We start from the raw sequence: 27,192 nt of genomic DNA, 5'->3' as shown, positions 1-27,192 counted from the left end.
AAAGGAAATACTGAGTTGCTTTGTCCTAAGGTCTCAGTGGAGCAAAGCCTGATGGTTTAACCATGGCATATGGGTTGCAGCCCAAGAGAGCTAAAGAGAAAATTTGGAAGCTCGTGTCAAATTTTCTGCTCTCTCTATAGCTCTGGCCTGGGCCTCAGCAGCAGTCTCCGGGGACGGAATGATGTACTGCAATATAACAAGCTGCCTGACATTTTGAAATGCCTTAACCCCCAGCTTTCCATCCACCTTTCAGCCCTTGCAGCGTCTTCCCTTCCCACGTGGAGTTGCACGATGCGCAGTATAAAACTTCACCATAAAGAAGGAAGTTGTCACGCCTTTGTCCTTGAGGTGTTTAATCAGCAACGACTCTTTGCTCAGTTAATAGCATTTTTAGTAATATAGCACGAAATGCCAGTTATTGTATGGAAGGCGGGGTATATGAATGTCCCTGACTCAGACACATGCCATGGCTGAGCAGTCTTGGGGCTGTTTTCTGCTGTTTTCTAAGCAAAATGCAGGCTGGGGGAGCCTGAAAAGGGTAAATCACTCCTCTCCGGTAACCTAAGGAACTGCAGGCTCCTGATAAAAAAATAAAGCCTACCGAATTACTGAAAAGGAAGCTTTAGAAGCACAAATGTGAGAGTTGAAGCCAAGCTGATGCGCACAAGAAAGAAGAAACCTACTTTATGCTTCCAACAACTTTCAGATTTATTACTGGTAGTTGGTGGCCAAACTCTTAAAAACACTGCAATAATTATATATCCAAACCAGTCTTTTTTCCTGCTTAATGTGGAAAACGCTGCAGAACTGGAAGTGTTATTACAAAACCCCTCTAAATGCGACTATAGGCTTGAAGTCCAGCAGCCCAGCTCACATTCTTCCCTCTTGCTAAAAAGTCAAAACACTGAGGACTCGAATGGAGCTTCTCATACATTATCTCTCTAATGATTTTGACCTATTAATAAGTGAAATCTATCAAGTATACTTTCTCTTACAGTATTTTGTCAATCATTATATGGCTCAATGGGGCCACCATTAAAAATCTGCCAATTAATTCAGCATTTCGGACACTGTCACTGCGAAATATACTATGTACCATGCCATTTCTCATTATAAATATAGAATGTTGTAAATTACGAGGTGAGATTAGTATTTTCTGCAATAAGAAGTGATGCCTTTTAATAATAATCGTTATATAACTTTGTGTTTTCTCTCCTCCGGCCGGGTTCTTCTATAGCAGAACCATCCCAAGGGAAAACAACCTGAAGGCCACACCGGATACTGAACAGATATTCTGTCGCTTATTTCCTGACATTCTTCATTAAACCCTTTTTGTAGCAGAGTCTAAATATGCACCCAAAGTATTTTTGATTCTCTCAAGAAAGTTAACTGAAGAGTTTTTCAGACTTTAAACAGTGTCTTATTAGAAATCAAATGACTTTAAAATCTTATTAGGCAGGTTAAACTGCATGTTTATGTGCTACGTCCGAACAAAACCTTTTTGCTTACCAAAAATATAGCTCTTGATTTAAAATGATTAATTGTGGCTTGCTGGTCAATAAAGCACTAAATCAAATGAAGGATGAGAACCTAATGTGGCTGAAAGTCTCTAACGGCACTTATTAATTTATTTCCTTTTTTTTTTTTTTTTAAAAAAAAAAGTTTTGATTAAAACTATGATTTTATTTAATATCCCATAGATTAAAAAAGCCCCGAACATGAAAGCCATTAGCACCAAGTTAGCATGGTTGCAATGAACTATGTGGAAAGTGCCTCTAATCGAGTGTAGCTGTGGTTTCATTTGTTCTAGATGAAAAATGACATTTATCAAACATTTGATCTGCTGGGCCATATATTTATAGAGAAACAAAAAAGAGGAGATTAACTGGCAGGAAAATCCATTTTGATCAGCCTATCTGATGTTCTGTGCATGGGTTACAAATAACCCTGTTCCCAGGAGGTCTCCTTTGAACTAGAGTTCTTTAATTATTATTTTTATTTAGCACTGAGACCATATGACCTGGGAACATAACCTTTTAAAACACCCGACAAAAACCAAAGGTATTTTTTCTATATGGTTTTCTCTGTAAGGAAAGCCTCATTGCTATATGGGATACACTTGCTAAATTAAACTTCTGTCGTTCTTAAACATGTTTTTTACTATTACCATTTCAAGCTCTCAGCTTGTACGTTTCTGAATGCTATTTCATTTGGAACTGCAGCCATTTATGTAGTCGAAGCATCTGTGTGTTCAACATATGGACTGGAAAGCTTCCACTACAAGGCCTGTGCTCTGCCAAAGCGCCAGCGAAAGAAACGGTCCTGATGTAAATACGAGCAGATATCCAAGTTCTGCACAGGTTCTGAATCCTTAAGCACCAAACTAAAGAAGAGTTTATTATGACTGTGGTTTTGTTGAAAACAAAAAAACACGCACAAAAAATAAACCCCAGAAAACCTGCAGAAACAGGCCCTGTATATTGCAAATCCCTATTTTGGCAACCCAAAGAGGGAATATAAGCTTAAAGGCCTGAATTTAACAAACCTAATTATCAAGGCTTAATTAGTACCAAGGGTAAAGCTTCATGGAACACCTGCAGACTTAATTTATGTCCTGACAGAGAGGAACAAGTGTTAATGGGCTGTATTTATGTTAATACCTGAACCTTAGAGAGCCAGTGGGATAAAACAGACTATGCACTAGTTTTCTGTTCCAAGCTACAGAACAAACATAAAAGATTTTAATCTTAATATTAGTTTGCACATAACTCCTTGGGGAAAGTATAGATCTATTTAAACTTTAAAACTGGAGACGCAGAATACTAAGGAAAAGAAAAAAAACAGTAAAAAAGAAAAAAAGGCAGTTTAGAAAGTGGTGTCAGTGCAGAAAATACCGTACCCTGAAGTGTCCGTGGCCATATCCTGAGCATCCTGTGAGCAGCGACTGGGTTTGTTAGACCACTGACATTATACCACTGATGCTCTCTACAGCAGGAACTTAGATGTTTTTCTCACGTTTGATGCATGATACAACTCTTTGCTATATTCAGCGGGAAGGACAAAAGGCCGCACAGCGTAAGTGCGGTGCTGACAGTAATGCTGTGCGTGCCAGGGCTCAGGGACACGATCTGAAGGAGGCAGAGCCCTGTGGGGAACGGGGCCTCTTACGGTCCCCAGGGTTCTTGGAGCCCAGGCTATAAACGGGCCATATGGTGCCACCAGTCCCAGCTCTCATTTGGTGCCAGGAGGGTATAGAACACCATATATCCATGCTGCTCCTCTCTCTGTTTCTAGGAAACTCCAGCTATGGGGTTTTAAGCATGAATAAATAGCCTGTACGCTTTTCCCACTAAAGCTGCAATTCTATCATAGCAAGACTTGTTCGTCTCTACTTCTGGCACTGTATCAGAACTGATCTCAGGTAGATGCTGTTTAAATGGCACTTTTTGGCCCTTCAACGCACCTTTTGTTCCTTGGCCACATGTACCATCTCAGGAAAGATCACATCTCAGAGTATGGCCATAAGGATAACATTATAACCTCTGAATTACACTGAGAAGGGAATGTTTATTATTATTATTATTATTATTACTATTATTATTATTTACATCTGCTACCCAGTCTAGTATTTTCAACTCTGCAATTGCTCAGGTTGCAGAATTAAAAGGCATCAACCCCTGTTATGCCGGCCCATAGAGCTATTTATTACCCTTTTGTTGGTTCCTGTATTCACAGGTAACAAGGACAAAAAGTCATCTCTTAGATAATCCTCTCTGGTTCTCACAAAAGGCCACAGAATGTCACCAGGTAACTGCTGCATCCAATCTGCAGCTCCTCACAACCTTTCAACAGATGTTTGCATCCTCAAAACTGAATGAACCATAAGTCGTTCTAAAATTTACCATTAAAAATGCTGTGTGTTCTCAGCGTATGCCTGGCTTAAGCTTCTAGTAGTGGATCATATTCTGCTTTGATAAGCCGAAAGAACAGTTCTTCAGAAGTCTTCCCTGATACGTAGATACTGATGGCGACCTGATCACCTCCCAGCTCTATTTCTGGTACATTCAATAGATTGAGAGCTGTACATTTATTCCTACAAAACAGCTTTTCTCATCTCATGTCATTCTTCTTGCGGTTTTCTGAATCTTCTTTGTATTTCTACCATATGTAAATACAATAGTGTTTATTTACTCCTCCTTGAAATGTTTGTAGCTATAACCAAATATTTACTTAGTCCATTTAAATACACACATGACCATCCTTTCACGCAATTTACAGCACAAATTCACCATTATAACAGTATGTGTTCTCTGCTAGCTTCCCTCATTGTACAGCAACATTTCTTCTATAGAGGGCTGAATTCAACTCCCAAACAAACAAATTCATGTTCTTAACCCTTCTTTTACTCCTGTTCCCAAATCATCAACAAACCGATCCTTGTGTTCTCAGCCCTACTTGCTGAATTTTTTTCAATTAATTGAGCCTGCAAGTACTTACAGTTCAGTCTGGTGAGGTAAATCACTCATGCAGCATTCTCTGTCCTTTCAGATTAGACAAATTATATGAGTAATCGATAAGCTTGAATTATGTCATATGAAAACTGAATACACAATTTGAAACTGCATTAAGCAACACTCAGGCTTCATTTCTGAGAGCACGCAGACTACCAAGCTCAGCTCCTCAAACCTTCGTAGGAAGGAAATACACAAGTCAACTCAAAACTCTCTTTCCTTCACACCAGTATTATAGGAATTGTTTCTACTTTTAGCTGATCGGCAATTCTACGTGACCACAGGCACACCAGTATGAATATGAATGCTGTTTTTTACACCTAGATCTCTAGGTCTTCTTTTGAACGAAACCAGGACACCAAGAGAAAGGTAAGAGTATTTACAGCGATGACGCATAAGAATTCAAGCTAATTTAAAGACATACGTGTCCGATGAGGAGGAAGGGACAGATTGCTTAGCGCCTCCTCCCTCCACCACCTCCCTTAGGGCAAACTCAAGGGAATTTTTAAAGTTTTTGTTATCTTTTTTCCTCCCTATTTTATAATCCTCTTTAAAATATTGACACTGCTGTTTCTTCCCTTCCTGCTCCTTTTCTGGCAACGACTGTTGCTCCCGGCCCTGCCACCAGCCCATTTGCACATTGTGGTGGTGTACAAACCCTCAGTGCTTTCCATGGCATCAGTGGAAATGTCATCGGGGATGTTTGCACAGCTGTGAAAACAGGGGCTGTTGCAGGGCTGTGTTCCAGTGCTGTCAGCTGGAAAGGCAGCAGACCCACAGGAAAACTGCTGCGGATTTGCAGGAGCCCCGTCACCCTACATCTATCGGGGGCTCCTTCTGTGTGTGGACAAACTTCCTGGGGCTACGGGAGGCGCTTAAGCAGCTTGGAACAAACGCTATCCAGAACAGACAGTGTGGGATGAGCAAAACACCAGAGGGGACTTTCACGCACCTTCGGTCGCTCCACTTTGGAGAAGTTTTGAAGGTCAAAGAGGAGGAAGGCCTCTCCATCTCATGTGCAGCTTTTCGGCACCCTGGGGCATCACCCCAAACCACCAGGAAGAGTGGAGTCAGCTGCCATCTGACCCCAAGGACACTCCTCTGCCCCAGGATGTCCCCATCATGCAGGGCACCCTCGCTCTGCCTCCAAAGAGCCACAGCCGACAGAGAAAGGGTTGTGTAGTTCCCAGCTTGGACCTCCAAGTGAGCCCGCGGTGCCTCACCAGCTTCCCACCGCGTGCCCCCAGCACCCTTGGAGCGCTGCTGGAAACATCTGTCCCATTTCCAAGTTCAGAAGTAGTTTCTGAAGCACTAAACAAGTATCTCGCTGACAACAGGAGCGAAACGCTGCTCCTAAGCTGGCCCTGGCTCTCTGGGAGTGACTTGGTTTCCCTGCGTGAAAAGCAGCAAAAACAACACCTGCTTCTCAGGACAATAATTAGCGGTGTTCATGGAGGGGTGCTCCATTAAAATGGAATTTTAATGTAACTACTCCCACATTTATACAGTCCTAAAATTACATTCGGCCCTTTGAAAGCGACCGCGAAGCTGATGCAGCCCCCGGTGAACGTGAGTTTGACACCCCTGTTCTAGGCTCTTAACCTTTATGAATGGTCACTTCCTAAACCAACACACAACTAGATTCTGATTCAAAAAATAGACAATAAAGATCATAGTAATTTTACAGACTTCGTTTAGTACTTTTATCAGGCAAGTTAATAGCTCTTTTAAATACATTTTTTCCTCTGGCAAATTTATCAGACCTTGAAATGTGGTTTCCAAAACCGGATATAAGACATTAACACCAATCTGATACGTACCATCATTATGGAAACAATTCAAGCAAGGCGTATTGATTTTTTCATGAAAAGCAGTAACACTGATGTGTAACACACACAAGTTCTCGCACACGTACACATATGCATACGTGTTCTCGTAAATCGACACGGGCACAGCGTTACGGGAAGAATATGGTTGCAGCCACAGCGTCGATAGGTGTAGGACTTTGCAATTCACATAAGCTTTCGTTTTGGTCACGTAATCATGTTTCAGAACAGTATGCTTGTTGCATTTTTTGTAAAACTAGCTTTAAGATAGACGATAAATGGAAAGAACCCATTAATCAGATTGCCAATGAAAATTCTGAGAATTAAATTACAAATCCTGGACAAATTTAGTCACCAGTTTCTCAAAACATCTTTGGCATGGAAAGCCGGAGATCTTTGTGAGGTCTGAAAGGCTGATTTCTTCGGTTTCTGAAAAGCAGAAACAACACTTGTCATACACAGTTTCAATCAGGCTTTTTTGTTCTGTTTTCTCATTTCATTTCATCCCACTTTAACATGGCATTTTCCACCCCGCTCAGACCTTCCCACAGAACCAGTCAGGCAAAGGGAACCCTTGAGTAGCCCGTCCAAGCACGATGTCTGAGCTGGCCAAACTAACGTGCCCTGGTCACATTAACCAAATTTTTACAGAGAAAAAGAAGGAGAATTTTCACATTGTGGTGAAGTCGAACATTAATCCAGGCTCTGTGACAGAGGGCTGCCTTCAAAACCATGTATTATCTGCTACCAAGTGTGGTGAAGCCAAGTAAGAACAGGAAAAATACAAGCAAAACAGCTCCTAAGATTTTATTTTCCACTTGGGCTGCCGTTAGTGGAACGAAGAGCCGCTTTGCTTCAGTGGCTGCGTTTCTGTTGGGCTGATCTTTTGCTCTGCAGGAGTGGATGAGGATGAACTGGGATTTATGGGGCTTTTAATTCTTCCTCTTTAATGTTTCTATTTTCTTGTTCACATCTATTTTTGTTTAATGTTTTGAAATAGACCTTCCCAGTTCAACCTCATTTTACTTTCCCAAAGCAAATGCAATTTGTGTGTTGAGGAAGGAGAAAATTTAAAAAAAAGAATGAAAGCAGGGAAAATGTTCGTATTTAAGACAGAAATATTTTCCACGCTTGCTTAAAAATCCACAAAATGAGCAACTGCTCATCAACTTAAGAGTGATATATGGAAAATCTCCTGCACATGAGTCAGGGCCAGCGCACGACTGAAGATTTCGAACCATTTCAGTTCCTCACTCTGCAAGCATTGAAAAGTAAAAACGAGCAAGTGAAGCCAAGTCTCCAAGTCACCAAACTGCAGAGATGTCGCAATCCTTTTTGGAGAGAGATGCCGCAATTGCACTGCAGTGAGGAGAAATGGCTGTTGGTTTTGCAGCAACAAAGGACGTTGAGTTTGATCAGAATGAAAACGGCAAAAAGAGCTGCGTATGATGAGAAAAAGAATAAGCAGCTCCACAAACCACAAGCGTGTACACAAGTACTGTTTAGTTACGTGAAACTAAGCATCAGCTGTTGAATGTAGTTTGTGCGGGGAGTCTTTTGACTTGATATGTGCTTTAATAAAAGTGGATCCAGTGTGGATGGAAGTCACCTTATGAGTAAGACGCAGAAACTGTAGCTATTGAGGTAAACACACAGACAGCGTCTTCCTGTGCACACAGAGTGCTTGGTCGGACTGAAACCCTGACTAAACAGTCAGCTCATCACAGGAGCTGAGGCTCCCGCGCGTTCAAATGCAAACTCTCATCAAAACACGAAATGCAAACTCTTATCAAACTACAAACAGTAGTGGGCAAATCACGTCCTTGTTGTTCCTTATTTGTTAGATAAAGCCAATGAAGCGATCACACAGCAGGTTCCAGGAATCTTTTTTTTGTTTGCATTTTTGTTAATGGAGAATTTAAACCTATTATTTAAGGCATTTTACGATTTGTCTGTAATGATATAAATGTCATTTCAATTTGCTAATATTCAATATGAAAAAGCCAAATACACTGCACATTGGACCAGTTACGCACTAAACAATGTCCTTCAGGTACCTTCAATGAGTGATAAGCAAGGTAACAAAGTCAGCCTTAGATTTTCAAATGCCAACCAGCTCTTCACCAAATAACTCTCACATCTCCACCTGCCGCACAACCTTTTGCTGTTCATGGATGAGCAAAGCGAGGTGCAGAAATGTAACTGAACTGCCCGAGGCCGTGTAGTAATTCGGCAGCATGGGGAGATCTGAAGGTCAGAAGCTCCTGGTTTTTCACCTGACCATTGTCTTTTTGTGCTGCATTTGTCATTGGTTCTGTTGCCTACTTGGGTGGGAGTCATTGATAGCACTAAGCTGTTCTTGTGCTCCTGAATTTTGGCATTTATGTTAAAGAGCCCAATTCAGAATGGAGTCAAACTTCCACCAGAGTTAAATTTATGGATTTCTAGACCTCCAAACGCCTTTACCTTCATGATTTCCATACTGTGCCCCCATTGAGACTCAGAGACCTCCTGGGAGCACGCAGAGGGGCTGAAGCAGCTGGACGCTTGCTGGACCGAAGGCTCCAAACAGCAACAAGAAGCGAAGAAGAACCTTTCCCTGTGCCACGGAGTCTGTGGCACAATCTGGATTTTGAGTTGGATTTGTATTTTTTCTTTCTGAAATGTTGACCTAAATATTGCATCCACTCCATTTATCCCAAACCTTGTCAAAGGGTTCTGCTTAGAAAATCAGAAATTCCACACCATAATGAGTGAACACTCAATAGATCTCTGTTGCACCATTCAAAAACCCTGCAAATACATCAATCTTCCTTTTTTCTAGCACTTGCCCAAGCCCTGGTCTGTATTTACTCATTCATGGTGCACTCCAAAAGCCTTTCACTGGTAATCACAAGCTTCACTGACATGCCACTTTTACAGCTGTTACAAACAAAAAAGGGCAAGTCTGGTGTCCCTTTATTTAATAAATTCCCCGAAGTGTAATTTTGTGAGTGCTAATACATAAATCTGTGTCCTTAAACACAGATTTAAAATAAGGGTGTAATCTAGGTACCATGATACTCATCTTCATCCCTGCAGCGGCTCTGTTGAAAAGTGATACAAGAAAACAGACACATGAAAAGAGCAGCAAGAATAACGGAGTATTTTGGACACAAAGTGAAAAATAAGACTGGAAAAGAAGAGTGACTTTCTTTTTTAAGTTATTCCTACTGTGTCCATGTGTCAGTGTAGCTTTGCCAGCTGCCCACAGTGAGCAAGCAAAAGCCAAAACGTAGGAGCAAACACCATCTCCCACTTCCAGGCTTCAACCCTGGGCTTCCCGACTTCTGTGAGTTTACGTCAATACCTCAATAACCATTCTGATTTATATAAGCTAAAATCTTACGGCTTCATAATATTTTCAAACGTAGGATTTTTACAATAATCCTGTCCTTATAAGTATCCCTATATTTTCTAGAATTGTTAGATTATTTTTTCATCTTAAAAACGCACACCATAATGCGGTGCTCTCTGAAAATACAGTTTTAAATGATGCCACATTAACCTAGAAGATCATTAGTCAAAAAACATTTCTACACAGCAAGAAGAGTGGTCATTGGCAAGAGAAGCGATCAGGTCTCGGTGTCAGTGTCACACGTGGGCGCCCTTCCCGCGCACACCCAGATCACAGCACATCCCACAACAGACACACCGGAATCCTCTCTGCCCTCACCGAGATCACAATTATTATATCGCTTCTTCCTGCCTCCTGAAAGAAGTAAAATCAGATGTATCCCGGCTGCTACAAAACACTGAACCATAGATAATAATTACTAAATATAACCAAAGAAGATGATAGAAGGTTTGTTTTCCCATTCATATATATGACTGAGCAGCGTGGGGTTTTTTGCAGGAGGAAAATTGCTGCTCGTAACAAATCAACAGTCTTCTAAACACCACTACACATCAGCACACACCAGTCTGTGATCTTTTGATGCCCCTCATCTAACAAAAATCTAAAAACTGAGCAAAAACGTAGCTCGTTTCGCTGCTTCAGTAGCAAAACGGAGCAGGAGCTTTACCGGCCTCATCAGTTTCTAGCTCCTCTGGCGCATGGAATTTATATTTCTCAGTGTCAGTGTCCTTAGAAGAAGAGTGAGCACCGCATTTGGAATCATTAGTCATCTTTCATGCTCTGGAGGTCCTTCTCCACCAATTTAGCAAAGAGCGGTGCTGCACAAAGAGCCAGGATGGCTGCTAATGACAGGCAACGGTTCAATATTTTATGCCACCTTAAAAAAGTTTCGGTAACTGAAGGTGTTCTCACATTAATTCTTTGCATCAATTATTGACAGAGAATTTAATTTAAAGGCAACTATTCAGTAACCTAGGGGTACTGTTTTAAATAATTTATAATTGCTGCATGGGTGTAATCATATTGCTATTGATTAAGATCCAGTCACTTCTACCAGTCCAGCATGTCTTATGCTAATTAATTTTAGGGATATCACCTTTTTAACTCTGTATTCCCTGGTAACAGGAACTCATTATTAAAAATAATTTAATCAGGAGCAATCTTTTAAAGTTTATTTGATTAGCACTTGCTAGGCCATTGTAAAAGTGCATTTAAATGAAAGTAAAATTAGAACCTGAACAAGGATAAAGACAGTCTGATAATTTCAAGAGAAAAGCAAGGATGCTTTAAAGAACTAAGATTTTGATTAGATATGGGAAAGAAGATTAAGACAGAGTAATCACCATTGGCCCTTGATCCTGAAGTTGTTACATGCATTAACTCCCATTTAAATCAATAGGAATTTTGAAGATGGGTACCTTTCTAGAGAATTGCAATTCTCTATATGGCCAGCCCAGGACCAGTCCCTCTAAAAACCCAATAAAATACAATATAATATTCAAGACAAGAACGGCAAGCCCTTGAGAGCACATCCCTCTCTTGTCCCACTAATCAGTCCTCAGTGGAGACCGATTCTTGCCTTCATCCCATCCACAGTGGCAGATTCCAGTTATCTACTGGAAGCGCTTCTTCAACATTTGCATGCTGCCCTCAAGCTTGGAAAGTGCCTCCTCATATGTACATAGAACTACCCCCTTATCAACCTTAAATCCCTTTTAGAAATTCCCCTTTGCTGACACATCAACAAAAGGCATATTTAGGCTGCTGGTGCCTGATGAAACCTGCTGGCCACATCCATCCATCCATCCATCCATCCATCCATCCATCCATCCATCTATCATCTATCTATCTATCCATCTATCTATCATCTATCTATCTATCTATCTATCTATCTATCTATCTATCTATCTATCCATCCATCCATCCATCTATCTATCCATCCATCTATCTATCTATCGTATGGTCTCTTTGTGCTCTGAGTGCAGCGGGGCTCTCCTGGCACACACAGGACTGCACACATCAACTCAGGAACTGCCTCTTCACCCCGGTGTGCAACTGGAAGGTGCTGAGCAAAGCAAACGGCTTCACCCTTCGGTGTTGCAGGAACACAAGCAGTAATAATAATCTAGCCAAACCACCTCAAAGCATGGGAGTACACGCGTAATTCTCCAAAGTTTGTAGTAGACACCCCATTCGTGGACTTCGGTTGATTTCATCAGGTCCAGAATACTCCCTGTTTGATTTTATTAATTACTGATGATAAATGTTTCCCGCACATACAAGACTTCATCTGCAAACAGAAATTGGAAAACACAGACTTCAAGGGTGTTCTCTTAACACCGTCTTGTGAAGCCTGGTGAACCTGTTCCCATGGAGGCTCCAACGAACTTCACAGGCAGTTTGAAGCACAGACAGGTGAACAGTCAATACCAAGGGAAATAAAACCTCTCTGAGAACAGATTTTGTCTCTATTTTGTCTCCCGTTAAAGACAATGGGAAGGATGCTACTGACACAACAAGAGAAGAACACGAGAAAGTTTTGCTAAACAAGCACGGATGTTTGGAAAGAAAGTTAATAGAAGGATAAAGGTCCTGCATGGAAAAGAAGAAACTGGAACGCAAGGAGGAGTTTTAACTTGAGTTAAAAGCACTGAGGGGGCCTATGCCTGATCTTTTGGAGGCTTTTCTTTGAGACTAGGGTGCTGGATGGGAGCATGGACAGACAAGACATCGTATATATCCCGTATCAGCAAGGACACTGCTCAGGGACTATGAAGACAATGAGTATAATCATATCATATATTTGACTTCAGTGAAGTCAAAACATTTAGCCTACGAGTGAAATGACAAACCCTGTAATTTGAACTTGACACATGCTAGGAACAAACATCCACAAACTGATGCCACAGAGGACATGCAATCTTTGTCTCTGAAGACACCATTATGTAAATTAAATTGAATCCAGTCCACTTTGAGGTTTGCAATCAAATGGGTATTTTTAATATCAATAAAAACTGAGCTTTCCCCAGAGAATCCAAATCAAGCTGCTTTCGCAGAACAAAAGCAAAATGCTGAAACATATATGCTTTTAAGATAACTCAATGGATGTAAAATTGTTAGCAAAAACAGTACATTCAAATCTGCTCTAACAAATCAACTGCGAGGAAAAATAAACTGATCTGACATTTGCATTATCTTAGAATAAAGACACAGGAAGTTTGGGGACAGCATGAAACACCTGGGTCCGGGGGCATCGCTCCGCCCTCCATACCCGCTACAGCCAGCACTCGCTTTACACCAAAACCACCAAAACCGAAACCAAAACAAGGACCGCCTATGATTTATTCTGTTTGCACGACAGGGAACAGTGACACAAGACGTTATAAGTGGGTGTTGTCTGATTTTCCCATATCAAGTCTCCAATATAAATCTATTATTATGCACATGTACTAAATAAATGTAATATACTAATAAAAATAAAGGAAACACCAAAAAAATAATTAAGCAAGTATGCTTTGGTTTTCGGTAACAAAACTGATGCCCCGCGGATCAACCTCATTGCTAAACTACCTTGAGTAATGGCTTTGTTAACAAAATTGCATCTGCAAAAGGTTGTGTTTGACAGTCACACCTGGTAACACGAGACTATATTTCAAACAGTTTGGGGAAAAAAATACACTATTAAATTTCCTGAATACCTTGGCTAGGGTTAAGTATTTTATGCAGGCATCAGCATCTTTAAGGAGTTCACCTTTTAAAAGGAGCAGGTTTTTTGTTGTAAATGGCACTGACACTACAACAAGAAAGTTCATTTCACAAAGATGATTCATTAAGAAATAAAATATTCATGGCTGACAGCTTGAAGGATCGCCATACAGTTTTATTCTAATGCACCTGTCCTCTTTGTCAAGTCCAATATGGGATGTCATGTCGCCAAAGTTTTATTTAGAAATTGTTTGTCAGAGTGAGCTTTCTAATGTGAATGAAAAATTCATTCCCTCATTAAGAAGGTTTTCCATGAAATGTCTAGGATTTTCAATGAACACCGGGACATGAACCAATTACTGTTAAACACTTAAAGAGACAGTGCCCCAGCTCACTCAGCAAAACCCCTAATGGACAGGTATATGGGAAGAACTCAATACCTATCAGGAAAACGCAAATGAAATATCAGTTTTATTTTGGTTTATGTGCTTCTTCCTTCCTTCCACTATCTTTTCTCTCCTCTTTTTTCTCTTTTTTCAGTGACAAATGGAAAATCATGAAGTTTTTAGAGGACTTTGTCAAGTGCAAATACCGGATGCTGGGTATTTGTATGTGACTTGAAGGACAAAAACGTGGCATAAATTTACAAAGACTCCTATCGATTAGCCAAAGAGACACATATATGTAAAGCTGACAACGTTTATTTGTGTGTCCTTATTTATTTGCTGAAGTCCTCTCAGTCTCTTTTTTGATTTTTCCTACAAGTTTACCCACACCAACTGAGAGCGCCTGCCTCACAGCCCCAGCCTGGAGGGCCACAGGACCACCACAGCACAAAGAAATAGGCATTGCCACATCATTTTGTAAGGTGTCATTATCCTTTGAATCTCACAGGACTGCAAAATTTAGCTGGGAAGCTGACGACATTCATTTATGCAATGAATTTATGCACTTAGTTTATTTTCTTAAAGGAATTTCACTCAGACTGATGTGTTCCCTGTGACCACAGACACACGCTCCTTTCACCCAGGATTCTTCTCTTGTGGAAAACAATTTGGCTACTTATTGCAGACTGGAGGCCGTCAGACAGCCCACCTGGAGCAGCAGCTGGGCTGCTGGACACCTGGAACCCCGAGACACCTCCTACCTGCTCTGATCTCTTCCCCGTGTCCCAGCACCACGCTCCTGAGCTCCCCATCCCACATGAACACGCAGCGAGTCTGACACCTCCCGACGTGCAGCTCCTTCACTGCCCATCGGCGCCTCCGTTCCTGGAGCAGCCAAGCTTCCCTGGAGGTTCTAGAACCCCGTGGTCGGTGTTGAGGGTCTCCAAACACAGTGTGTGCAGGGACAGCCTTGCAGAGGTGACAGGGTGACCTCTGGGCTGGGGGGACACCCGCACTGACCCACGCTGGGTTGCCTTGGCTTGTGCTTCACTCCGCAACCTAGGACTCTCCAAACTTAGACAAGATCTTTCTCTCTTGGGTACAAAATCCCAATGGGTAGTCTAAAAAAACCTCTGTTTTTCAGTAAATCAAACAAGTAGTTGGTTTTTTTTTTCTCTAATAAACATCAGTAGCAATTGAAAATCTTGTCATTTTCATGTCATGTAGACTAATCCTGTTAATGGCGAGCAGATATCTCAAAATAGTGGCCCGTCACACTGTTCCAGCCAGTCAAACCCACCACATCTAAAGAGGTGCTGGACTCACCAGCCCTGGGGGTTTTTAACCTGAGACTGGCCATGGCACTCAGTGCCATGATCTGGTCGATGGGCTGGAGTTGGACCAAGGGTTGGACTGGATGATCTCTGAGGGCTTTTCCAACCCAGTCCATTCTGGGATTCTGTAATTATAACAATTTGCGGGTTTATGTATATTAGGGTTCAGTTTGAACCTGTACATGTAGGTAACTTCCCCTTCCTTGCACATCCAGGAATTTTCCTATGCAATCTGTATTTAGAAAGCACAGCCCATTAACTTTGCGCAATGCTACTCTTAATTACTTTCACTGGGAAAACGGTCAAGAACTATTTACATCCTTTAAAACTCGTAAGTTTTGTTCTAGACTGCAGTAGGAGATATTTCAACAGATAAAGAAGCATCTTCTTAGCAAATCAATATTAATTTATCCAACTGTTATGGTCTCAAGAGTCAAAGTGTGTTCTTTTGCTAAACTGAAGTGTTTATTCTGAGCAAAAGTTACTCAAATATTTATAAGACTAGATAATTTAGAAAAGAAAATACAGATGGCAGGTAGCAGCACAGAGCCGTATTTTTTAGCCACCCGTTCACTCATTAAAGGCAAGAAGTCTAAATGGGCAGAGAGCGCGATCGCTGATTTTATCATGCAATTTGCAGCCAAAATTCAAAGTTCAGCTTATTTTTTTTCTGTCTAGAAGTGACGCAGCTGGGGCTGCGGAATTGAGCCCATATAGTAACAGGGAGTTTATATTCCTCCTCGGCTAAAATTTTTCAAGATGTTATGGAAAACTGCCTATCAAGGCTGCATACACATATGTGTATATATATATATATCTATATATGCATGTATGTGTGTGTATATCAGCTTATATTCCATAAGGCATACTAAAAAGCCAGTTTCTTTAATGGTAATATCTAAGCCTAAGCAAACTGAAGACAAACGTTAGGATCTTTCTCCCATGTGATAGCCCTGATTTGAGCTGATCATCCTTATTTACCCCAGCCCTTCTAGACCGTATTGTGCTTCACAGAGGTGAATAATTAAAAGCAAAAGCCAGAGGAAATCATTAATAGTTTTGTCATCTGCAAAGGTCACCCAGTTGTGCATCATCATTATAGAATCATAATGGCAAGGTTCATTATTATAAACATGTGAAGAAAAGGAGTTAATGCTTTTAGTTTCAAAATTTGTCTTGAAACCCCCTCTCTCATCATTTTATTTACAAGGAATACTTAGAAATGGCAACGATTTTAGTCCCTGCCATCCGATAGCACTTTTTCCTTGAAGTGAGAATAGAACATGCCTTCCAGCTACCATTCATTTTTCAAACACCAATTGTACTATAAGGTACAATAAATTATTGCAATAACCTTTCACCCCTCTAGACCCAAGTTCAAATATAACTGATGTTAGAAAGAAAATGAGTCTGTTATTTTAAGCTTAATCATATCAGACACCTAAATTCTCCCGAGCAATCCAACTGAGGTGCTCTGCATTTGGCAGCCTCATTTCCCCGTTCACACCAAGGGCTCCCCAAAAACCCAGCTGCAAATCAGAGCTAATTTAGTGACCCCATCATCTGTGTAACCCTTTCTGTGCGGGTACCCACCAAAAGCAGAAAGGGTCAAGAAAGGGTTACATTACAGCACAGAGAAACCAACACGCAGTGAAAGCTCCTGCAGAACAGATCAACATGTCCTTGCCTGTTAATGCAACGCTCCAAAAATGTACCAGTTTTATAAAGGGCAAATTAGGTGTTCTGAGGCTCTTAGAACGAGCAAACACAGAAAATCAATTAAACTAACATGTGAAGCTTAAATATATCACATTGTAAACTCATATTTTATGCCTCCACTTTAAGCGCACTTAGATGATCTCCTGGAGGAATTCAAAAATTGTTGTCTTATTTTGTGCCCAAAACCAGAAAAAGAGTTCCACTGGGCTTGCCAGGCTGTTAAAATTAAAATGGCCGTTTGAGCACAGCATAATAGATGAGATCTTTAAGGCATTTTCCCCTAGAATTTTGGTTTATCTTCTTTAGTTAATTTTCTGAGATAAAAATCCAGTTATAAATAACCCGGAGGCATCTCAGTGTGCAGCTTGTGGGACGGCAAATCCTTAACAGGCAGCAATTCGCCTCTTAGAGATCTCTTGAGGGAATAATAGCACTTTGAAAATTATCTGAAGGAAAATAAGCAAAAATGCATTATAAAAATTATAAAAACCTGTAATTATGCAGGAAGTTATACTATATTTATAAGCTAATGAACTATTAACCATAGGCTATTTTTTTTCCTTTTTAAATACAAAAATAAAAATATTCATTGACTATAATCAATACAAGCTGCTGATTTTCAGCAGAATTGATTATATAAGACTTACAAGTACATAGTAAAAAAATGTCTGCGGGATAAACCTCTACAGACGGGCCAGACCAATAAAGAGAAATAAAAACTAACAATTAAAATGGCTGTGGCTAAGTGATTGAAGCAGGATTGCCCAGAACCTGTACTTTTCCGTGCTCTAGAATCCAGACAAGAGTTATACCCTGACAGCATGGAAAACAAGTGGAATATGAAATAAACACTTTCTCTAAAGCAAAGACTACAATAACAATATCCTGGCTGTCATCCATTGACTATGTGTATAATTACCACAGTGCCTACTACTAGAAAAGTAGGAGGCAATTCCAAATAAATATTGAGTCTGTCAGGCTAGATACTGTACGATTTATTCTTGTCAAAGATCTGTAGGCCACAAATAATAATTGAAGTTCAAGCAGTTGAAACCAAAAAGTTTGTGAAACATAAGAGCAGTCTCACGGTCTAAAGCTGCTCTAGAAATCTGCAAGTCAATCCCCTTGTCAACATCAGCAAGGAAACAGTTGAAAGCCATTCTGACAGGAACACATGCCTGTGACATAACAAAATATTAGAGATGTAGATTTAGAAGAGATTTCGAAAGGAAAAAATCTATTCTCCTTGACTTTGCAGAGGTTACAGAGAAGGCTGATGATGGTAGTGCAAATGGCATAATTTATTTGGATTTTCAGAGTGCCGGCAATGAAATTTAATGTATGAAAGGTGAGAGCTATGAGGACGGACAAAAGACCTAAATTTGAGTATCAATGCAGAAAAGAAAAAGAGTTACGGGGAATTAAATACATCAGAAAAAAAAAAACCCAAATACATCTTACATTGTGCAGATAATGTCAGTTTGACTTGCTACTATAAACTCAATACAAATGATGAGACAAGTGGAAAATATAGAATCCTAAATTAGAGACAATCCGAACAAACACTTTCTCACAGGGAGAACAATAAGGTCTGGAGAGCCTGGCAAAGCGTATTTGTTGTCACCGTACTGAAGGAAAACCCCACAATTCACTGGGTACCTCAGGTTGTTAAAATGCCACAAGCCCTGGCGATTACAGTCCTGGTTGTCTGCACTCTTCTCAATTCAGAACGACAAAGAGCGGTATTTTTTTCCAATGCAACTGCACTTTCCCTCACTTAAAATAAAATGTAATGAAACAATGTGGAACCTTTGATGTACACAGTTTGAGAGACACCTTAAGAACTCGGCTGAAGACGTCACATTTGTCAGGGAGACTTCCTAATGCCATGGAATGCTGAGATTTGCAAAATCCAGACGTGCATTTACTTTTCATTGATATTAAGCTCTCGTTTATTAACTTAATTCAGTGCTGTGGAACTCATGGAGTTGTAAAAGCTTTCGGTTAAACTTCTTCCTCCCCGGGATTTTCGGGATGTCAGTGTAAGCTATCTGCAGGTCTTTTCTGCACACGGAGCAGCGTGGCGAGCCTTTAAGCAACAGTTCAGACATTCGCCCAAATATTCTTTAGATATTGCACACACAAAATTCAGACGAAGCATTTCCACTATATTTTTCAATTATTCACAATCTGCACCATTAGCTAAACTTGGTGCCAGGAAATCCATTGCCAGCAATGTGTGTATCTGTGCGTGTGCAAGGCACAGATGCATTTTTATGCTGATCCCTCCAAGATCACAAAGTAAACGCTTTGACTTCTGCCTTGGACAATGAAACAAACGTGCTTATTCCATCAAAATATATATAATTCCGAATTACCAACCACAACTCAACTTTGAATGATTCAATCAACAGGAGAAGTTTGTGTGAATGATGGGACTGTGCTTTGCAGATACGTAATCTGGGCTGCCTTATCTCCCAATTCTCCTTTACCTCTTTAACAACTTTAGATGCATAAATAAAATCTAGGACATTCCATTTGTACTTTTAACTTCAAACCAGGCGTGAGAGAAAGCATTTTGCTGAATGTCAAACACACAAATGTTATGCATTAAAAATGTAGTTGCAAGACCATTTTTGAGGTTTCAGTTCTATTAATCATGCCGCCTGTAGTGGGGATCGCTGCATTTCACTCTAGTTTGTATCCACGAAGCACAGCCTACAGTTGCTTTTCCATCTTTCCCCTCCCTCCTCACCACTACTGAACAAGGAGTAGCTGTTCACCCTAGCAAGGGGGAAGGCTGACTCTGAAGACTTGCAGAAAAATCTTATGATATACAGCAACTAGGCAATAAAACAGCAGATGAAATTAAATGTTGATGAACGTCAAGTGATGCACACGGGAAAGAAACAAACACAACTTCACCTGCCTGCACGGAGCTTATTCTTCGGATGCAAAAGCAAAATCTTGGGCTTGTAACACAGTGCTATGAGAACATGGGCTCAATGCTGAGTAGCAACTGAAAAAGTAATAGCAAGGTGGGAATTATTACAAAAGGAATAGAGAAGAAAATCAAAGGCACAACTATGCCACTGTATAAATTGATGAGCTGCCTGTGTCTTGAAAACTGCACGAAGTTCTGGTACCCTCATCTTGAAAAGTTACCATAGCACTGGAAAGCTACAGAGAAGGGCAAGAACTATTATTATTGCTATGGAATAACTTCCGTACACAATTCAGTTCTGGATTGTGTTCCTCAGAAGAGCCCTGCCCAGGGGCTACAAGCCCGCGAGCAGCTCCGCAGGGGCTGTCTCGTTCCATACAGGCGCTGGTGCCACCAAACAGAACCAGCAGGTTCCAGGCTCCAAACGAGGAAAAGGAAACACTGAATTTTTAATGCAATATGAAGTTAAGCTGTTAAACCCCTCACACAGGACACCGTGGGTGCTAAAAGTTTATGAGAAAAAATTCACAGATTAATGTAAGTTGCTAAAGGCTGGGAGAGATTTGGGGGAAAACTCTCTGTTGTTTGCTGAGTCTCCATCTCTTTCCATGGCTTCTGCTGTTGTCGTTTGTCAGGGCAAGTACACTGGGCTGGTCTGAACACTGGTCTGATCCTGTGTGGGCTTTTATGAAGTACTGCCATATATTAAATGTATCATTAAAAGGGGAGCTATAGGATTGAAAGGCGGCTGAATAGCCCTGAAGAAGGGCTCAAACAAATGCTTCTCCCTGGAAGATTTATAAATCAGCATGACTGTCTATATACTATCAATAACCCACACCAAACCACCAGGTCAGCCTTTCCATTTGTAATACCCGCTTCTTCAGCAAGTTCTGGGCTAACTAAACTTGATTTTAAAAATAAATGCCCACGGGGATGGCACCCAGCTGCTCTCTTACACCTGCAGCAGGAAGCACAAGGTTTCACTAGGTCAGACCCATCCTACAGGTGAATGATGCCGCTAAATCCCATTTACCACATACCTCAACACATTCTGCGCTGCAACCACCGAGTGTACCATACCCAAAATGATGGTTTCAGCCCCCTGGGGCAGACACTCTGCCCTTTATTACTTTATTGGAATAAACGTCGTTTTATTGATTTAACTACAAATGAATCAAATGTAACAGTTTAATACAATAATCATCCTGAGGAAGAACTGGAGATTGCAGGCTGATGGCAAAATTAACCTGGGGGATCACTTTTCACAGGCCTTTGTTTCTGCATTTGTGTACGGTTCCTGTACACAGATCTCTGCAAATGGAAACTCATTTCATATCTCTTTTTGTCTTTTAGCAAATACGGGTTCAGCTGTTACAGGGGACGACACAGCAGCACTCGTGTTTAAAATGTACTCTCTTGACTGACAAATATGGTACAGTTAGCATTGCAGTCAAAACAGACGGCACTATCAATGCCAGTCCTCAGTGGAAAACCCTTTGCTTCAATACGGTCACAATGGGGGTGACTACAGACCTCTTGTCCCTCCCCTTCAACAGAACTGCACCACTGGCATCAGCACCCAGGGCTGGATACAGAGCCACTGCCACCTCCCCTCCAATAAACCCACCGGGGGGTCTGGTTAACAGAGGGAGCCATCGGTTTCACAGCAGTCCTGATGGAAAGGCGAACAAACACAAAAACCACCCCAGAAATACATTTCTTTAGGGATTTTGGGTTTGTTATTGATCCTCCCACTCTCCTCAGTGAAAAATCACCTTTGAGTGGATATATCCCAGTCAAAAAAAGGTGAGGAAAAGAGAAGGATTCTTCCCTTCTTGAAAGGATTTAAACGTGTATTTGAACTGCCTTTCAAAAGAGAGGGGTTTTAGTTATCCTCTGATGCCAGGTCTGGTTGAGCAGTATTCAACACCATCCGGCACCACCTTTTTCTGAAGGCTGTGTCTTGGTTTACTGCCAATGTCCTTGATCAGAGCACAGAAGCGTTTACTTAGGAAAATAACATTAAATGGCAGCCCATGGCAACAATAACATCTCTATCGCCAGAATACACTCGCAGAGGATGCATGGGTGGCTCGATGGCCCTGAACACTTAAGTACATTTTTTTCCTTTCAATTCCCTCTGGTACATTAATTTTTATTGATAGCTTATAGCTATGGCAAGTGGTCTTGGTTTTACTAACTTGCAGGACTGAGGAATATCACTGATGTGGAAAAAAAACCCCAACATAACAACAAGCTGCCTGGCCACTTGACTGTGTGTTTGTGTTTTTGAACCACGAGCCTTTACTAAATTAGAAGAGCAATTTATCTTCCCTCCCCTACTTTATCTGCTCACCTATTAATTTCCTTTAAGGACGAAAAAACAAACAGCTCTCTAATTGCACTGAGGTGTTAGTTCATTTGCTCTGCAGACCTGGGTACAAAGTGTAGTGGATTTGGGAAATGCACAACCTATTTTTAATGAGCCAGCTGAATCCTACGGAACATCTGTAAACGCACATTGTTACATGGAACTGTAAACCCCAACAAGTTTCAGGGAGAACGAAAATAAACATTACTTTATTGCAAATTAATTTGCCAGCATTTAAGGCCATTTCCTTTTTTCCTGCCTGTGTCTCTGTATGTATTACAAAGATACTTCTGTGTCCAGTTTTATCTTAAAAACCTAATCTACTAAAACAAAGAAGAAAAAACAACTCATCTGACCATTTGCATTAAGTGACTGATTTGTGACAAAATTATTAGGGAAAAAAGAATATAGCATCAAGGGTTTTCACTGACCAGGTCAAGCGCTTCTAGAGCCCGTGCTGGACGTTATCCCCTGAATTCTGGTGTTAATGGATCATGCTGAGATTGGTTTGTTTTTTTCCCACTGAAATGTTAGGAAACATGATGTTAACTCCGACTGAACGCAATTTCTGTGATTTCCACGCGTGTGACATAAAAACGACCTTGCATTGTTACACAGCAACACAGCTGCGCATCGGTGACAAGAAATCTGGAACGTGCAGGAACGGCTGAGTCGAGCCCTTAGAAGTAACACACACATTAGTAATGCTAATGATACTGGAAAAAAGCGTTAAAAAAATAAATCAGTGTGTTGCAAATCTTCCATTACAAATCCTGGAGCTCTTTAAAAAGGAGTATTCTTTCACTAAACGTATCTTCATGTGTGGGTGTATTTGTGTGTATTGTACTGCTCACTGAAACATCACTAAATCCTATGAGTGACCCTGTACAAGCATGGCAGAATAGGGACAGAACAGAGCAGAAAGTCCCCTCTGTGCTTGCTCTGGGCCGAGTCTTCCCCTACAGTTCCCACAGCGTGTCCGTGAGTCACGCAGACTTCCCAGACTCATCACACTGTCGGTCCTCACCCGCGAGGCGTTCGTGGTGACTGCACCTCCGCACCACCTACACAATGTATACGGAACCTCGTGGACGTGCTCCAGCCCAGCCCTGAGAGTCATAGAATCATTTTGGTTGGAAGAGACGCTCAAGTCCAACCATCACCTAACTCTGGCGTTACACCACGTCCCTAAGAACCTCATCTACACATCTTCTAAACCCCTCCAGGCATGGCGACTCAACCACTTCCCTGGGCAAGCTGTTCCAACGGCCGACAGCCCTTTCTATAAAGAGATTTTTCCTAAGATCTAATCTTGCTGAACAAACCAGAGGAAGGAACCGTCACTAAATAAACATGACTTTTTCCTCTGGTTTTGTTATAGTCCAATCATCCAGCTTGCGCTACTGTTAGATGTACTTTAACATTACTGCCTTTTGACGGGTACTTGCCCTTGGAGGAAACCACAGTGCCATTGAAGCTTGGCTCCAAAAACGCCAGGAATCACTGCTAAGCCATATGGAGCCATAGCACGCTCACCAGTACCGCCCAGGTGAATGAGGGGCTAGTAGCAGTCATTCCAGCAGCTCCAATAGCACTGAAGAACATAGGTGACTGCTGCAGAGATGGACTTGCTAAGCCGTGGTCTCTGCACACAGGTTCTGCACGATAGACATAGCTCTTAAGTCTGTGCATAGTTCCCGGGAGAGCAGCCGCTCATCACAAGGGGTCTTTGGACACTACATTATGCAATGAAATACCACTGATCATGTTTGTATCTAAAAGACAGAAAGTAAAACTAAAACTGAAAACGGGGATCATCTTCACTCCTAAAAAACAATGGGAGTTTGGATCAGATTGTTAATGATTAGGCTAAAAAAACCCCGTATTTCACAAGCATCTTGTTTCCCAATTAAATAATGATGACACAGAGTGGTGCAGTAATTACCTAGGCTACTCTCAGCTTTATGGTGAGCAGTGCTCGGAAGGAACCCCACGTTCGCACCCTCTGGGCAGCACGGGATCCTCCAGGTCCAACTGCAGGACCCCGCTAAGGCAAAGGCTTTCTAGAAAACGAAAGATACAAGCTCCTTTCATTTATCAACACATCTCATTTTCATTTGTGTACTCTTTGTTTTGCCTATTTTCGACATTTGAATACTCTGAAAGGAGGTAATGAAACCTGACTAATCAGCATTTTCGGAGATGAATCTGATCTCTGGGAGCTCTTTGGGAAAAGCGATTGAGACACATGTTTCTTCTACTTCTGATTAGGAATCTGCAATCAAAAATGTTTACATAAAGAAACTTAAATATTATCAACATCATTTAGCACTGCGGAATTGATACTAATGATAAAAATTAAGTACTAGTGAATCATATTTTAAATTTTTAATATTTAAAACAACAACAACAAATCTTTTTCCCTTTTAACCACGAGAGCTACGACTTCCTGATGAAAATCCCAAAGGTATTTTCTTCTCTGGAAGGCATATTTCCCTCTAATTAATTAGGGTGAGGGACTGAGGCGAAGTTAAAGGATAAAGCAGAACCTCACTGCTTTCTGCAGCTCTCACTGCTCTTCGTAAGCTGCAGAGAGGAATTTCCCCTGTAAAGCTATTTTGGTATGATTTTAGTGCCTGTTTACAAACTAGAGTCCCAGTCCCTCATCAGGGAAGATGGGGAACAGCAGCAGTGACCATGTGCAGGTCAGTTTTACACTGGCCAAACGCCCTTGTTCTGGCACAGCAGAAAGGCTCAGCCTAATTGTCCGGGGAATGGGGTCAGGACCAATGCTGTCACTGCCTGGACTGAAGCAAACCATCAATTAGGACTGCCTGCAATATGCTTCCCCAATTAATCTTTGGTTATCTTTCTTTTCCTTCAAGGCTTCCCAGTAGTTGTATTTTAGAAGCAGTTTACCAGCTCTACAATTGTTCGGGTCTATCTGTGAGGTTTCCTGTCTATACGTGGGGAGAAACCCATTTTAACTGAACTGAGAGACATATTTTTTAACACGGAGAGATAAAGAGCGAAGAGAGAGATTGTTGTACAATCACATAAAAAGATCGTGGCGCACACTTCTGCTATGCTCAGATTGAATAAGAGATAGAGCAGCTATTTTGTCATTTGTTTCCCGGGGTTCTGCCTGCCTATAGCAGCACGGGGAGCGTCACCATAAACATCGCTGAATCGCTATAGGAAGTTTTATTGTCTGCCACATTCACAAATTGAAATCGATCTTCGTTCTACCAACACCAGTTCTACCAAAGTTTCCACAAAGTGGCCACAACAAAATACAGCAGCATTTCGGGTCGCTTCTGAGCAAATTCATGTCGTTTATCTTGAAACAAAAGTTTTTCCTCTCTCTTTTTTTTATCTGACTGCAACATATAATTTTAGCCAGCTAACACTAAATTAGACACCCACTCAGATTTATTATGATAAGAACATTCAGTAAGCTAATTTCAAGATGATGACTCCTATAAATTCTTATAATTTATTATTTAGCACTTTGGTTTTTAATCATTAAGTACGTGAAGACTTTGTAGGTCAAACCTGTATTAATGAAGACAGTAATCTATTTTTCAAACTCGCGGCTCCTCACCCACCTTTCAAATTGTAAATTAACAGAAATATCTTTAAACATATGTAGAAGAACAAAGGGAAAAATTGAGAGTATTTGCGGCAGCGTTCAGCTAACCATTTCCGAGACCGTGTCGATTAAATCCGCTTCTTCACAATCCTGCAACTCTTACCGAAGGGAATGCTGAAATCAAACAAAACAAAAGATAGCCCTTAAATGAGCAATTTTAATAATCAGAACAGCAAAAATTAATTGAAATTATGCCACCATAAGCATTAAAGTTTTCATTAGATTGTTACTTTAGCACAAATGGGTCATTTAGAAGAACTTCCTTCCTCTTGCTGGCCACAGGTTCCCGAAACTTAAATATTAACGGTATTAATTTTTTAAGAGGGAAGTAAAGATATCAGAGTAGAACTTGTGTCTGCCCCGAGCCCGTTGCTGGGTGTTGTCTGGGTGGTGCTGGGGGAGCTCTACAGCCCCACTGCCCCCGCACCATCTGAAATCACCATCCTGCCCCTACTCACGCTGGTCCTCCCCACATATTGACCTTTGTTTCACTTACTACGCTACATCGGTTTGTTTTACATCCAACGCTTCCTTGTCCTCCATCCTCTGGTGTTTTATCCCCCGTGGGACATTTAATCCTTACAACAACACAGGACATTCTTCTCAGGAATGCGTCAGGGCTGGAAATCTGAATATATCACGCACAGCACGGCATATTAAACTATTCAAGAATGCTGTAAATCAGTTGAAATGTATTTTTAGGAAGAACTCCTGTAACTATCGCAGATCTCACGTGCATGCATTTATCTTTCGTCCGCTGTTGCAAACTTAGCGACTCATTTGTTACTGGGAATAATAGTTGTGTCATTTCTTCGCGCAATTAATAAAGCTTTGTGTCATGTGCACCTAGCAAATGAAATTCACAACAGGAAACAAAGCACTGCAAACAAAATGCACTTGCTAGAGCTGAACCAGGTTACCAATGGTTCACTGGGCTTTTCCTCTTGTCACCTTCCAACACAGGGACAAATATTTCTGGAAAACATTTACTGTTGTGTATGTGTATGGAAAAGAACATGGAAAAACTCCAACACAGGAATAAAGGGTTTAAAAACGGACTGATTTAGCCATAGAATAAACCACAGGCAATCACCACATTATAACTATGACTAGAGCAACAGACTTTTCCTTGGTCCTCCATTATTCCCACAATTATAAGCTCTGCCGAAAACATGGTGTTTCAGGAGTGGTTTGGGGGTCAGGAATAAGGTGTGGAAAACAAAGAAGAAACCGGGCTTGGGTATGGCCAGGAAAATAAACAAAAGAATGGAAAAGCACAAGTCAGCATCTCTAAGTGTCCCAGAGCCAAGAGGGGTAAATATGCCAAATCCAAATGCAGGTGAG

At 41.1% G+C, this 27,192-nt stretch overlaps 1 protein-coding gene across 3 annotated transcripts in view; it reads right to left on the bottom strand.

The window, feature by feature from the left end:
* The window catches only part of WWOX (WW domain containing oxidoreductase), a 467,497-nt gene that overhangs the window by 155,891 nt on the left and 284,414 nt on the right, over positions 1 to 27,192 (bottom strand). Inside the window, exon 9 of one of the 3 annotated variants that reach the window (XM_071814360.1) lies at positions 25,933 to 25,962. The exons of the other annotated variants lie outside the window; for them this stretch is intronic. Coding sequence (XP_071670461.1) covers positions 25,948 to 25,962 — 15 coding nt within the window. The 3' untranslated portion in view covers positions 25,933 to 25,947. Of the gene's footprint in view, positions 1 to 25,932; positions 25,963 to 27,192 lie in introns of those variants that run through there. 3 annotated transcript variants of the gene reach the window in all.

The sequence above is a fragment of the Patagioenas fasciata genome, chromosome 13 (assembly GCF_037038585.1).
Source record: "Patagioenas fasciata isolate bPatFas1 chromosome 13, bPatFas1.hap1, whole genome shotgun sequence".
Lineage (NCBI taxonomy): Eukaryota > Metazoa > Chordata > Aves > Columbiformes > Columbidae > Patagioenas > Patagioenas fasciata.
This window is presented reverse-complemented; position numbering and strand designations above follow the sequence as displayed.